The sequence below is a fragment of the Python bivittatus genome, unplaced genomic scaffold (assembly GCF_059951505.1).
Source record: "Python bivittatus isolate LINGU-HERP-01145 unplaced genomic scaffold, Pbiv_v1 ctg000120_np1212, whole genome shotgun sequence".
In the NCBI taxonomy this organism is placed as follows: Eukaryota; Metazoa; Chordata; class Lepidosauria; order Squamata; family Pythonidae; genus Python; species Python bivittatus.
Window position 1 is genome coordinate 4974317 of NW_028277037.1, and position 14936 is coordinate 4989252.

The following is a 14936-nucleotide window of genomic DNA, read 5'->3' on the forward strand; positions in this document are numbered from 1 at the left end:
ACTCTGAGTTCTTGAAACTAAACAGGCTATAAACGAAATTCCCACGTTGTGCCTGCACATTGTTATTTATGTCCCAACAAATAATTCTTGATGCATTTAAAACCCAGGTCTGTTGCATGGAGTGAATGAGCTGAGGTCACAGCAGAACTATTAAGAGTAGTGCTAAGGGAGTAGATATCTGTACAAATCTAACCATTTTTATTTCTCAGTGCTGTAGCTCTTTATTGTACATATAATGCCCAGAGGGTGCTTCAGATTCTTTTAGTTTTGAATTGTGGGGGGTTGCAGATGGATCCTTCCAGTGAAAAACAGCTGCTGCTATGGGCCATTACATCTCTTTTAATCTGTCTGTTGCCTCTTTGACGGGCTCATTCATTCACCAATTTTTCTTCCCTAACTTGGAAAGTAGGTTACTGACAAGACATATATTATTCTATAAAGCTTTCTCCCTTGTGTTATGAAAATGTTATATTACTATTCATGAACTATGTCAGTACTTGATGTCTGGAACACCAAACCTCCTGAGATCGGCAGGGCCCCAACCCTGCAAGGCTTTTGTAAGTCCTTGAAGACCAGGATGTTTGCTCGGGCATGGAGCCTGGAAGTTGGAGGATGCTATTAGTTCTTGGTTGCTATTGTCTGTTGTTTATAATTTTGGTGTTTTTTTTTAATTCTGTTTTTTCTATTACCCGCCCGCAGCCATGTATTTGAGATGGGTGGTGATATAAATTTATTAAACCATAATAAAAAAAAGTTACGTGAGCCTGTCACTGCGGTTTTGGCTTATGATTGAAGATGGGTTTGTCTTTGGCTGCCATCATTTCATTACTAATTGTTTTTTTTCTTTTTTGAGGGGAGGGGGGTTGGTTTTAACTCTTTGTGCGCTGCCAGAATTGCAATTGTGAGACAGGTAGCTAAGTCAGTTAATATAACAAATAAACAATCAACAGTGATAGTATAATAAGAAGCTACATACGTTACAATGATTAAAATAAACCAAACATAAGGGGAGAAGGAAAAAAAAGGAAAAAAATGAGATCCATATAATATCAATATAATATTAATTCAATCCTTAAACTTATTATTAATGTTCCCGTCTGCTTCCCAGCACATGGGATGATTGGACACAGGCAGTTAACAGGGGAGAGAACTTTGACATCATGTTGAGATGTTTATATTTGTGTGCAGAATGTTTAAATTAAAATATAATTTAATTTGCCTGTAAGAAAATGCTGAGGTGGTTTTTCCCACTGTAATATGGAAAGTTGAGTAACACTAAAATATGTAAATCTGGTTAGTGCCTGATTCCTGGTACTTCTGCCTTAGTTGGCCGGCATTTGCAAATTTAATTGGTTTAAAAATGTAGAATTGAGTTGAGAAGACTTGCCCTGAGCATCTCTTCAGATCTTTGGTGATATTATTCTCTGACATTTACACTGATGTACTTACGTGCCCTTGCACATGCATGCAAACAAAGGGTGACATAAAATAGCAGATTTCTTGCCAGGTGATTCACGTATTAAGAAATCATAAGGGGTTGGTTTTCCTAGGTATGTTGACTTATGAAAGGTCCTCGCAGGAGATGTTGAATCTCTGCTGTCTTATCAAGTGAAAATAAATCCTTAGTACTTTAGTGAGCTTTTGACTAGCTCATTAATCCTCTTTTCTTCAGTCCATAGTCTTCTTACAGTAGCAATAAGAAGAGAGTAGAGTTTTCTTAAGGCTAAAATTATGGCTTTATGCAAAGTTTGTGGAGCAAAACTTTATAAATGCCAACAGTACTTTATGAGAATGTTTGCCAATTGTATTACAGGGATTCTCTTAATAAAATGCTGTGGGTCCATTTTTTGTTGGTTCCAGTATTAAAATAGTAGGGTGTGTCATTTTAAAAAAATGGCACTGCAGTGTATGAATATATATTTTAAATGACTTAAGGTTAAGTCTCAGTTAAACTTAACTGAGAAAGGTAAAGAGCAGATGTAAAAATTTTTTCCGCCTGACTATTCTCTCACAGAGGAGAGTTTGTTGAAATATTTTTGTCAGTTTTGATTAAGTTTGTTCCATGCTTGCATTGCCAATAATTTTGCATTTTAGAAGGGCTTCATGTTAGCTTATTTTGAGCAATTGTACTTTCAGTGCTCTTCCAGACAAAGGTGATGAGGTAAGATCCTCTATTAGCAAATGAGGTCCTTCCTGCAAGTTTGCAGTTGTGATAAATTCCCAGCTTTCTTCTATGAAACATTGAGAGACTGTTTCAAACCAAAGGTGGATGTTGCTCCCTTCCACCATATGCATGCTGATTTGATAAAAGAATTGCTTCTTGCTTTACTGAAACTTTCAGAAGAACATCCTGAAGTGAATCTGCAAGAATAACATAAAAAGGCAAAAGTACAAATTAATCAAGTAACAATACTAGATCATGGGCATGCTCAGTCAGTCAGTAACAGTAAGAACCCAATACTCTGCAATGTATATTTAGACATGAACCTGAAAAGGTGGGACAAAACAGTCAGTTATGGATTGGCAATTAGGTAACGATAACCCTGGAAGTTCTTCTGCTCAGGAATTGGCCCAAAAGGGCAAGCACGGATTAGCTGGTAGGTCTGTAGGCTTGCAGTCATGTTAAATGTGTCACTCATAATGTCCTGCTATCTGCAAAGTTCCACCAACAATCAGAATGGCAATCAGAAAGTGGCCTTAATTTTGTAGTATTGAATAACAGATTAGGTGAAGTTCATTGGCCACAAATACTGAAAGGGAAGGGAGAGAAGGTATGGATGAATGGAAGTATAAGAGAGTTGAACGTGAACATGGCAGGGTCTAAGTGCCACCATTGGTATACTTCTTTCTGTTCGCTAGAGCAGTCCTGCAAGCCATGCCAAGATACTGCCTTAGATGAGCTCCCTTTGGATTTTGGACTGGGCAACACTGTAGCTCTGGATTAGAGTTTCTGCTTGCTTAAAATATGCATGTACAAAGTAGAACATGTGGAGAGTGGGTAAGAGGTAGGAGTGTGCATGGAATGGGAAATACATTTTGCTTCAAACCCAAAACTATTAATTTTGCTTCACGACTTCTGCCAGACTATTTTGGATCATGTGTGGTTCAGCAAAACCCAAACCTGGAATGTTTTGGTTCTTCCAGGTTTTCAGCTAAACCAAAATTGGGAGAGATCCTGGAGTGATTTTTTGAGTAGGTCACTGTCCCTTCTCTCCCCTCCTATACATAGCCTGTATGCTGGCCTGCCTGTTTCCATGTTTCCAGCATCTTCCCTCTATTCCTCCCTTAATCCATCACTGCCAATGTCCCAGCATATCATATCCCTGCCCCAATCGCTGCAGCACCTTTCATTCCTTCTCTCCCACCAGCCACTGCTGATGTTCTCACATGGCATCATCAAGGAAGCCCCTTACTCAGAACCTTCTCCTTCCCCATCCCGAAACCCACTTCTACCTGGAACATGCACATTTTGACCCTTACCTTGAGCAAAACAATCTTGTTTTGTTGTATATTAAACACTGAAACACATGCTTCGGTTTAGACATAGGCCACCCAAAACCAACTGTTAGAAAGATTAGAATGGGATGGATGATAGCAGTATATATGGTTATCAGAATGAGACTGTTTATCTTAGTTTGAGTGCTGTGCATTTTCATTCCACTAATTCAAAACTTTGGTCATCAGTTGAAGATTTGGAAACTTGAGTCACATGTTGAAGAATCTCACTGAAATAGAGGTCCTTCATTTGAGAGCTTAAACAACCTCCTGGGTCAGATCAAAGGACTATGTAGACCACATTTTGTTGCCCACAGTACTCCATCTCTGGAAGGTCACAAGCAAGATGTGAGGCTAACAGTCCTCTCTTAGTGATGGGTGTTTTTAGTGGCTGGCAATCAGAATAATGTTTCTTTGTTCATTCAAGTGATCTTGAAAGGCTGAGTAGAGTTGGACCTTGTAATTTTATTTCCTTAAAATTGCAATCAACATAATCTAACATTTATCACTGCAGAATATTAGAAACACTATTTTAGGCAAACAATGTCAAAACATGTTGTCCTTCCCTTTTATTGGGCAGTGTCTTATTTTAATTGTGTGTATGTGTGTGTATACACACACACTGTTTCACATTTCTATATTAAGATGTTTTCTCAGTTTAGCTGGATGTGTTATCACATGCAGGTACTTTTGCACATATATTCCTTGTCTTTCTGCAAACACACATGGAATAGAAGAAATTACATTTTAGGAAAGCAGAAAACCCATTATATTCAAAATACTGAAAATCAAGTTTTAAATTTGTGCTTAAATTAGGGCCAAACCAAAACAGGCCCTTTGGGTGCTCTCGTTGGTGAGAAAGCCCTGAAGATCTTGCACTGAAACTTAAGATTTTATTGATGTATTAGATTTATATTCCTTCTTTCATGCAGGGGCTCAAGGTTGCATATGTAGTACACCTTCCTTGGGTTTTTCCTAACAGTGGTAACACTGGGAGGTAGTTGGATTGAGAATGTATGACTGAGTCTCCCTGGCTGAAGATGGATTAGAATCTAGACTCCTCAGTTTAGTCCAACACCTGAACCACTACCCCAGACATGTTTTCTCTCCCCTCTTCATTTGATTCAAGCAAGCTTCCTAGGTGGTGAATAGTTAAAGGTTGTCCAATCAGTGTTACGACTAAGTAGAGTTTGACACTGAATAAGATAATGGATGTCCTAAGACATACTTGATAGTTATACCTTACTTTTTCTGCACAATGTGGAGTCTTGCACACTTTTTCTTCCAATCCAACAGATTAACCATCAGTTGGATACCACTGAGTAGATGGCTACATTCATACTGTTCATAGCAGTGAAGAAATAGTCTCACGAATGCCACTGGTTGGAGAAGAAGCTTTACAATCTCCCCATCAAAAAAGCATCAGGAAAAATGGAAATAGATTTGATTTATGTCTGTAAACTATGTTAAATTATGTACTGCATATAACACAGTTTACAGATATAAACCCAGTCTTTAACGTAATGAAATACATTTTGTTAAACTTAATTTATTTATTAAATATGCTTAATGTATAAAATTGAACAGCTTTGCTTATTTAGATGATTATAAATTTATTCTTGGAATTTCTTTAAAATATTTTCCCCCTTATAAGTGGAATGATAAGCTGAGGAAATCCAAGATACTGTATGTACCATCTCTTCAGTTCTGCTTTTTTTCAGAAAAATAGGCAAAAAGTTAATGCCAAAAACAAATGAAACTGTGAGATGGTAGTAAAACAAAGTTAATTATTATTATTATTTATCATATTTATCAATATTTATATATTTATACTGAGCTTGTCCTCAAAACGTTTTCAGAAAAACAAAGTTCAGGCAAAATATATATTTTGCCATATTAAATTTATTTCCTGAAATAAACTCTTCTGTCCTTTTGCATGTTGGTTTCCTTCTTGATTTGGTGTGTTTCCAAATACAATCCAATTTATTTTATTTGTCTGTGTATCAATCATACCAAAAGGTCTGTGAAAAACCAGGTTTTCCCCAATCTGCTGCTTTTTTTCCACATCTGTAATCCATGCACATCTGTAAAAAGATTGCTAGCAGTAGAAGAAAGATCCTCTTGAGCAGAATAAATGAGGGGTTGAACATTTTTGTATTTCTCCTTAGAGATGCTAAATGAATCTCTGTGTGATGAACCATTGGTGCAACCTGTCCTTCTCCAGCAGATTTTGTGTCCAGTTAGATGATAGCACCTATCTGGCCTTGGTTGATCTCAAAGAGCTAAGCATCTGGGTTGTACTTATCAGACGTCACAGTTGCAAGCTAGACTGGGAAACTGAATTCTGTCAAGAAACTAGTCACAGCAGATAACCTAACATCTATTGAGATGCATCCTGTTCAGTGTAGAATACAGTATTATTCCATCTGAAAGGTGACATAAGCAGCTTGGGGACTTTTGGATCTGGTACTATTTTTGGAAAACTTCCCCTAGTTTCAGCAGGGTGCCATCTGCCACTGTGATTTGAATTCTCACCACTGCAAGTGCTGTGAATACAGCATAAGTGTTTGGAAAAATCATCCTCTGCAAAATGCAACCATGTTAACAATAGTCTTAGAACAACTTAATCCCAGATTCCTGAGAACTGGAGAACATGATTTTATGAACTAATTTTAGCTGGTGATCAGTCAATAAGCTAGATTGGAAACCTTCATTTGATGCAGGTGATGAAATTCATTTCTATGGATTGGAGTGGTAGTTGATAATCATAGTTATGTTCTCTGCTTGAAACGACGATTGCACTATACATACTGGAGTGAATTTAGGAGCTTGAAGTGAAATGAAAGTTTAAACTCTAAACCATGGCTTTCCTGTTTTGTTGTTTTGTTTTTGTTGTTATTAAGTTCAAACTGCTCTCAGAGTTCTAAACTGTAATTAATATTCATTGTACTTTGGTGGGATATCCATATTGATGAAATGTCACAATTCAAATAGGAAGTGAGATCCTATCCTATGTTTGATTGAATATATCAAAACTGAGTCACCCAAATTTCAGAGAACAACATCATCTATAGCAAGGAATTCTTGGAAAAAAAGTAAGGTCACTTTTAAATTGAGCTGCACTCTTAATAACTTGATGAACACACCCAGGCACTACTATTACCTGCTTTCAGGAGATAGGCTACACTGAAAAAGCCAAGAAAATATCACGGAAGAAGACAGTGACAAACCACTTCCATAACTCTGTCAGTGGATTGACATGTCTGTGAAGTCACCAGGAGCCAACTCCCCTATTAATGATATTTTGTGGCTTTTTAAATCACTAGAGTTAACCTTTTGGTTATATTGCATATAAATCTTAGAATAAATAATGGTATATTTTTCAACCAAATAAGCATGGTTTGATTTCCTTTTTTCTCATATAACCTCTTATACCTTTTTCTCATATAACCTCAGAATTTGATCTGGTTCCCTCCAACCTTCTGACAGGGTTTTGAGAAATTTATATGCAGAAAATATAACTTGTAAAACTGGAAATTGATGAAGTAAGAATGTCCAGCCAACCATGTACTTCAGTTTGCTAAGTGATTGACAATTTCCTGGTTTAGAAAATCTGGGATGAAAACTCTTGGTGGACCACTTATGACACTTGGGCTCAGTATTACAAGTAGTCTCCGGCTTAAGAATGCCTGGGTTACAGATGACCCATAGTTAAGAGCAGAGCTTATTGTAGCAAAATTCGAGTTAAATACACAATGATTCAAGTTCAAGTTCATTACACAGTACTACTTATACAGTATTTTACAATAATACTGTTCAGGCTTACATACAAATTCGACTTAAGGACAGACCTTGGGATGGAACTTATTCTTGAACTGGGGACTATCTGTATAGCTTTTTAAACTTCCAGTGTAGTGTTGTTGTTAAGGTGTTGGACTAAGAGAAGGAAGATCTTAGGTCCAATCCACCCTCAGCCATAGAAACTCATTGAATGTCTTTGGCCTTTCTGTCTCTCAGCCCAACCTGTCTTACAGTGTTGCTGTTGGGATAAAATAACAAGAGATTTCCATGTTGATCACCTTGAGCTCTTGGAAGAAAGGTGGGATAGGAACCTAACAAACAATAGTAAAACTATTGAAAGGTTTCCTACTGCAGTGAGCAGAGGTTGCCCAGTGCTAATTCTAAACTCTATTGTTACTCCCCAAAGCAACCCCATTGCAACTGCCTACCTACAACTCCAGAATGTAGTTTAAAATTAGAAGGAGTCTAATTTTTAAAAAGGCATACACTTTTGTGAGCTATAGCTCGCTATATCAGATGCAGAAAATGTGGCTTGTTAATTTTGTTAAGCATTTCTGTCTCCTGTGAATTATTTTTACATCTGCTAGTTCTGGAAGGAAACAGATGTTCTACAAACCAGACAGACAATGACTCTGCACACATTTTGGAAAAGAACTTTCCCAGCAGGAATGCAGTCCCCCTTTTTTACATACACTTACCCATTGCTTTGTTTCCATACAGCGCAGGCTTGGTTAGAGCAAGTCTGGATAATGTGCCCTGTGTGAGAATTGTCTCTAATCCAAGACAGAATCCTTATGTCAATGAATACTGAACTGAATTTACAGATTGTTTCACTTTAATACTGGTTTCTGAAATGTGCAAATCCTGTGTAACTCTTTGTTGCCTCATTATTTTAGGTATTAGCAGTGGCTACCCTGCAGAAGGAAGACAATGATGGGTGATGCAAGTGAAATGCTGGCTGCAGCTTTGGAACAGATGGATGGCATCATTGCAGGTAGAACATCTATTGCGTTCTTTATCTCTACATTTTATCCCTGGAGGAGAAACCTTATTGTCTAGGGATTGATCAAGTATTGAGAATTCTGTTCAGATAGGAAAGAAATCAAATCAACAGGACAATCTTCAGATGTACACGTCAGCTTACTAGAAGCTCTCAACCTTCACCATCTGCTTCTCAAAGCTACTGGGAATCTGAATTGCCCCTTAGAGGCTGGGAGGGTTTTCCTAATGAGATTGAAATGAGTGCATGTCAAACAGTGGGAGGACTGAAAATAGTAATCTGGACCTAATTGTTACAAGCCAAGAGATTATAGGAGACTTCTGGGGAGAAATGGCAGACTGAAGATGGCTTTGTGAAAAGCAGAGCTGAGGACCATGGTGGAATGAAGAGTGGGTGAGTAGACCAGCTCTTCGACATTCCTCCCTGGACAAAGAGAGGACCTGAGATTGCCCGCAAGTGCTCCAAACACCTGCTTCTCTCGAGGAGACCCAAGATAGCAGTCTTCAGCGGGTTTAGAGCTCTGGGAGGCGAGGGAATAGTCATCTTACTCAAACTGTGGTGAGCCCCTTTCTAATCACGTTCAGAAATTGCTTGTTAATGCCTTTCAGCTATTAGGAACCTTTGGATCAACATGCTTTACAGCACTGGGTGAATTTCCTTCAATCCTTAGCGAAAGTTTTAACTACAAGTTTAAGAACTTAAAAAAAAAATGGGGGGGGAATAAACAAAGAAAGCGTGATTAAAACTTTGATTTTAGAACGTTACAAACAGACTAAGGGTCCAGATAAATTTGAAATAATATTTTGGAATCAATTATAAAGAACCCTTCTCGTAGGAAAATGCTTTTGTTTTGATTTTTTTTAAAAAATAAAACTTTAAAAATTGGACAGTAGAAGGAATTAGAAGGAACTAAAGATTACAATTAAAGGAGAAGAACACTCAAACTCAACTTAAAATTAATGAAGCAAAATATTTTAATGTTGGACATATTGAAGGATATTTTTGAACAATGGACCCAGAAGTTAATTTTGATAATGTCTGCCTCTAGAGATAGACTATGTCTAAAAGATGTTATGGAAGAGCAACAAGTTCTACCTGACAAGATCACAACTGAGTTGAAAGTGGATTTAAAAATGACAGCCTACAAGAATGACATGGAAAAAGAAGTTACACTGGACATACAAAATAAACCAGCTGATATCTTAATAATTAAAAGGCATATACAAACAACAAACCAAGAGAGCAACCTGGATAACTTTCCTACATTGGATTTACAAAAGAGACTTGTTAAAGTTTTGAAGAATTTTGTGAGAAGGGACAAAGAAAAAATGAAAAGAAATCAAGTTCTATGACATTATTTGAAGGGACTAAAGATCAAGATTGTTAGAAGTACAGGTAGTCCTCGACTATGACCAGAATTGGGACCAGAATTTGCATTGCTAAGCGATAAGGCTGTAAAGTATGATATCATGTGACTGCATTGCTTAGTGATGGCAATCCCAGGCAGTCCTGGTTGCCGTTGTAACCCCAAAACATGCAGGTTGTTAAGCGGGAAGAGGCAGGAAACCCAAATAAGGAGCATGAGGGCACTGTGGGGGGTGGGGGAAGCCTGGAAGGGCTGGTGCAGGCTGTGCACGAGTTGGGGGAGAGGGTGCTGCAGTGTGGTGCGAGCTCAGGAGGGCTCAGGAGGCCATCTTCCCCAGGTCTTGCGAGGACTGTTGAAGAAAGCCTTGTGTGGCCAGCAGCTCCTCACGAAGGGCCAGGTCAGGCATGCTTGGTCAGCAGCGGGAGCAGGAAGATGGTTTATTTGATCAAGGCTAAAATAGATATGCTGTTATCTCTGGTAACCCTTAATGGACTTTTGCTGATCAGGACTGAAATGATGAGGTTTTGTGGATTTGTTTATAAATAAGAGATGAAATATGGGATGAAGAGATCATTTGTTGTATTTTAAGAGAAGGTGATAGGTTACTAAAATTGTTTCTACTTGTGATGAAGATGGGAAGTCACTTTATATATTTTCTTTTCTTTTTCTTTACCGTGTTCTTATTTTTTCTTTCTTTTCTATTTCTATTTCTATTTCTCTTTTTTCATTTTTTTCTTTCTTTTCTGCACCTTCTATTTTTTCTTTTTATTCTTTTAGTTTTTTTTCAGTTTGTATTAGTTTTTACTGTTGTAATTATAATTCTTAATAAAATTACTATTAAAAAAAACCCCAAACAACCCCAAGCCAATAGATTATAGTACAATTATCTGGCAGGGGAACACGCCAGAAGTTATGCTGCTGAATTAGTTCTTTACAGTCAAGAAAGTTTCATTGAAACAATAAATAAAAATAGACAAAGACTAGGTTAGATGTTAATTCATTTATCTGCTAAGCTACTTTTCTGTGCAGAGAGAATGATGTTTGTAAATGCTCTGAATAGAATTCTGTTTTGGTATCTAGTTTTTTTCCACCCCCCCTCCTTTCCCCAGCTGTCTCAAATGGCAATTTTTTCAGCAGTTTAGGAGAAAAAACTTTGGCCTGTGCTCTATCTGCTGCAGTTCTGAAAGACACAACCACAAAAGGGGAATTCTGGCCAATCTTAGTAATGTTTTGGTGTGATCTCTTGCCAAGTGAAGCTGTGCAAACAGCTATTTAAGCTAGATAAGTCTTCTGAGTGGGTGCAGAAAAGGGACAGTTTGTTCCAGATTTCTTATTTTCTCTTGCAGAATACTTCCATCCATGGAAAATGCTTCCTCTCACCCTCTTACGTGTCTCAGTGATGTCAGCTTCACTTCATAAATTGTAAATCATTTGTTCAGCAGATGTGGAACATCACTGCTTTTTCTACAGTAGCATTTCTGTCACTGCAAGGGATATCATTTCCAGGCTAATAAAGGCGATTAAGCACCTAACAGCAATCTCCAAAGTCTTACCTAAAGATTAAAATAAAATCCATTGTCACATTTATGGTACTTCTGCTGTTAGAATACTTTAACTTGTATGGCTTTAAGAAAAGTATGACAGCTTTACCTTCAATGACATTACCAGGACTATTAGCTTTTCTAATGAGATCTTCATATTCAGTGAAAAAGTACCTCTGAATGAGCAGTTATTACAGTATGGAAAATGAGGGAGGTGTTTTCATTTCATGCGCTATTGGTGAGCCTTGCAGAGGCCTCTGGCTAGCCCCCAAACCAGAATGGGTCCAGATTTTGTCCGACAGAGAATTTCTTAAGTTTATTACGTCTATGAAAGCATAGCCCAGCCTTGTATATATAGCTCAGCAAGTATTTAACTTGTCAGTGTGTGGTTTTGCAACCTGCTGGGGTGTCTGCAGATAGGAGATGAAGAATTCCTGACCCTGTAGCTCCATGAAGGGTCTTTCCTTTATTTGCAGTATTCTTGATGGTATGATAAGATCCTATACTGTCACCTTTGTATCAGGCAATTCAGGGAGCGTTGTTTGTTTGCTTATTTATCACAGTTGTCTCTACGTTGTCCTCATTTATTTATTTATTTATTTATTTATCTATCAGGCTTATGGGCTGCTCCAGTCATCAGACTCTGAGCAGCGTACAATTCCCCGAATCCATGATTTGAGTTAAAACAATGCATAACAGTAGAATTAAACCCCAAAATGTGCACTGGGAACCAAATGTTTCCATCCCCCACCCCATGCAATTAGAATGGTTGCTCATCAAGTGGGGAGGGGATTGCAAGATTTGTGGAGGGAGAGAGGTTTACAGCATACATTCAAAATATAATATGCAACTAAACAAGCTAAGCAAAATAAGCAAACCCTCCAAATTGCAACCCAGAAGGCACAGCTATCTTTTAAAAGTCTGCCTAAATAAAATGGTTTTGATGGCCTTGCAGAAGGCCAACCAGGGGGGCAGGTGAAACTCTGGGGCAGAGCATTGGGGCTACCACAGAGAAGGACTCCATCTGACTTTAGATCCCCCATTGCTCAAAAAGTTGGGATCCTAATCAGTGCATTCTTGAGGATTTCATAAGATGCGAAGAATTCTTTTGAAGGAGGCAGACTGACAGATAGCCCATTGCAACCCTGTGTAGAGCTGTATAGGTAATAACCAGCAATTAAATTTGCCTTGGAGGCTTGTGGTTGTCAATGCAGCAACTAAAGAATAGTGGTGACATTGCAAAAGTGAGTCTTGATTGTATTGTCGAAGGCTGAGTCTTGATTGTCAGCAGCCAGGCCACTGTGTCTGTAGAACTCTAGCTTCCAAGTCATCTTCAAGGGCAGTCCACATAGGCGCATCACAGCTGTCCAACCTCATAATGGTAGGACCAGTCGTCCCAGTCACCAGGATTTCATGGTCCAGAAATTCTGTTCCTTCTGCTTCAGCCTTGGCTGCATGCAGTGACTGTCAAAACTAATATACTGGCTGGAAAAACAGCTTTAATAAATGCTCTAAATGATAGCTTTAGAAATGATTCTAAAATAATTAAGAACATGCTATAATACAGTTGCATGCAAAAATGTGGTCAGCCCAGTCAAATTGTATGTTTGAGTGAATCTTTAAAGGAACAAAAGGTGACAGTTGGACTGGAGATGCTATGTTTTTTCATGCAACTGTGTAATAGTGCATTCAGAGATGTTTGTTTTCATGCAGAAGATTATACCACAATATTTATAGCATCATCTGAAGCATGTTTAGTTGTGAACCTCACTGACTTCAGTGAGATTACTCCCGGATAAACGAGCATAAGATTCTAATCTTAAAACGCTAGCTTTGCGTTTGGAAGAATTTTAATTATATTTTGTTGTTGCTCCTTCCGTCAGTGTTTAAATCTTCTATTTCTGTAAGTGTTTTCAGAGCCTGTTTCTCTTCCCTCTTTCTAACAAAGGGACATAAATTTAATAATAAATAAATAAATAAATAAGTAAGTACACCTATGTAATGCAAAACTGCTCTTAGCCATGCTTAGTCTTGGGGGGCCAAAGCAAGAATTCTATAAATAAGAATTTAAAAATCCGAAGACAAACTTGTTCTTCCAGCTTCAAAATTTACCTTCCTCTTGAGGCACCTTAAAGGACAGATATGTTGTGACTTCTGTTTTCAAGAATTAGTAGGTATGCATGCATTTATGATAGCAATAGAGTTTTGTACTGTGTGCGTGCTCACTTTTTAATTTTTTTTTTTATTCTCAGTCAAACACACGTTTGGAGGTCAGGGTAGGGTATTAGCGTGATAGGTAAATATTTATGTTGTTAACCTTGTATGGTACATAATTGGAAGCATCAGGTCTGAGACCATTCACAAGGGCTATTTACATTTGGTTACCTATCCCCTGGGTTTGCTTTCGCTCTCTTTTGCTTTGCGGACATCAAAAGAGCATCTGCTTGCAAAAACCTCTTTCAAAAGCTAGAACTTGGGGGTGTTGTCTGTGCTATTCTTCTACCCTCCCTTTGTATGAATATTTAAAAGGCTCTCTTAATTGGCTTCTCATCCATATCGTATGCTGTAGTGTAGAAAATGTGTTTACATATAATAATAATAATAATAATAATAATAATAATAATAATTTATTAAATTTGTTTGCCACCCAACTTCCAGTGACTCTGGGCGGCTTGCAACAGTCAAGCAAAGAAATTACAATAAAATTAATGAAAGATAAAAGATGGCAAGAGTGACAGACCAGGTGGAATGAAGCCAGGGTCTCGCTCTTCGTCACCAAAGGCCTGGGTAAAGACCAGGTCTTCACGGCTCTTCTGAACAACAACAGAGTGGGAGGCATCTGGATCTCAGAACTTCATTCCAGAGGGCAGGTGCTGCTACAGAGAAGGTGTGTTTCTGGGGTTCTGATAGATGACATTGTTTAATCAAAGGAACCCAGAGTGCGCCAACCGAGAAGGATCAAAGTGGCCTGGTAGATACTGTGGGAAACAGGTGACCCCTCGAGTAATCAGGCCCTATGCTTTGAGTTGGTTTTGTTCTGCTTCTTTCTCTACTCTGTCTTCTCTCTCTAAATCCTCTTACTCAGGATTTTCCTTTCTGTGTAACCAGACTTTCTTATTCTGAGCCATTTTAGGTAACTTCAACATTTTGGTGCCTTTTGGATCCTTCTTATCTGAAATGCTTATGCATTTACAAATCGAAAACTTATGTTAGCTCTCCCCCACCCTTGGTTGTAGATCTTACCTAGTTGTTCAAAAACAGAAAGCAGAGTTTGTGTAGTTAAAGGGCATTGTTCAGCTGTAAATTCAGTTAACTTACAATCCCTTGTAATTTCTCTGGGTTGGATCTCAGGTTCAACTTATTTGCTTTATTTATGTTGTAGCCCCATGGCATTTACATTCATCTTGCTCTTTTAGTAAATGTAATTCCTCATACTTGTTCAGTAGTAGTACTTTTAAAGCATTTTGAGTACTTTGGATATAAGCTAGTTGTCTAGTTTCAGTTGTTTTGACAGCCTGTCTGATGATTATCCAGAGCTTATCCTACCCCATTTTTTAGATATCCTTTTTTATTTTCCATCCCTCAATTCCATCATTTGTTGCTTTCTTATCAGATCGAAGGACAGCACAAGTTGTAAAGTTTTGATAGCAAGGTAATACAAATAAAAGAAATTCCCAGTTAAAATAGTAGGTTAGCATGGAGTTCAGTCTGTGTCCCATTAGTCTCCTTGTGT

General features: G+C 38.0%; 1 protein-coding gene across 16 annotated transcripts in view; it reads left to right on the plus strand.

The window, feature by feature from the left end:
- Positions 1–14936, plus strand: part of PPFIBP1 (PPFIB scaffold protein 1) — a 120678-nt gene that overhangs the window by 53521 nt on the left and 52221 nt on the right. For all 16 annotated transcript variants that reach the window (XM_088134882.1, XM_088134881.1, XM_088134883.1 and 13 more), the window contains one exon: positions 8193–8290. In XM_088134882.1, the coding sequence (XP_087991008.1) occupies positions 8227–8290 (64 nt within the window). In that variant the 5' untranslated portion in view covers positions 8193–8226. The remainder of the gene's footprint in view (positions 1–8192; positions 8291–14936) is intronic.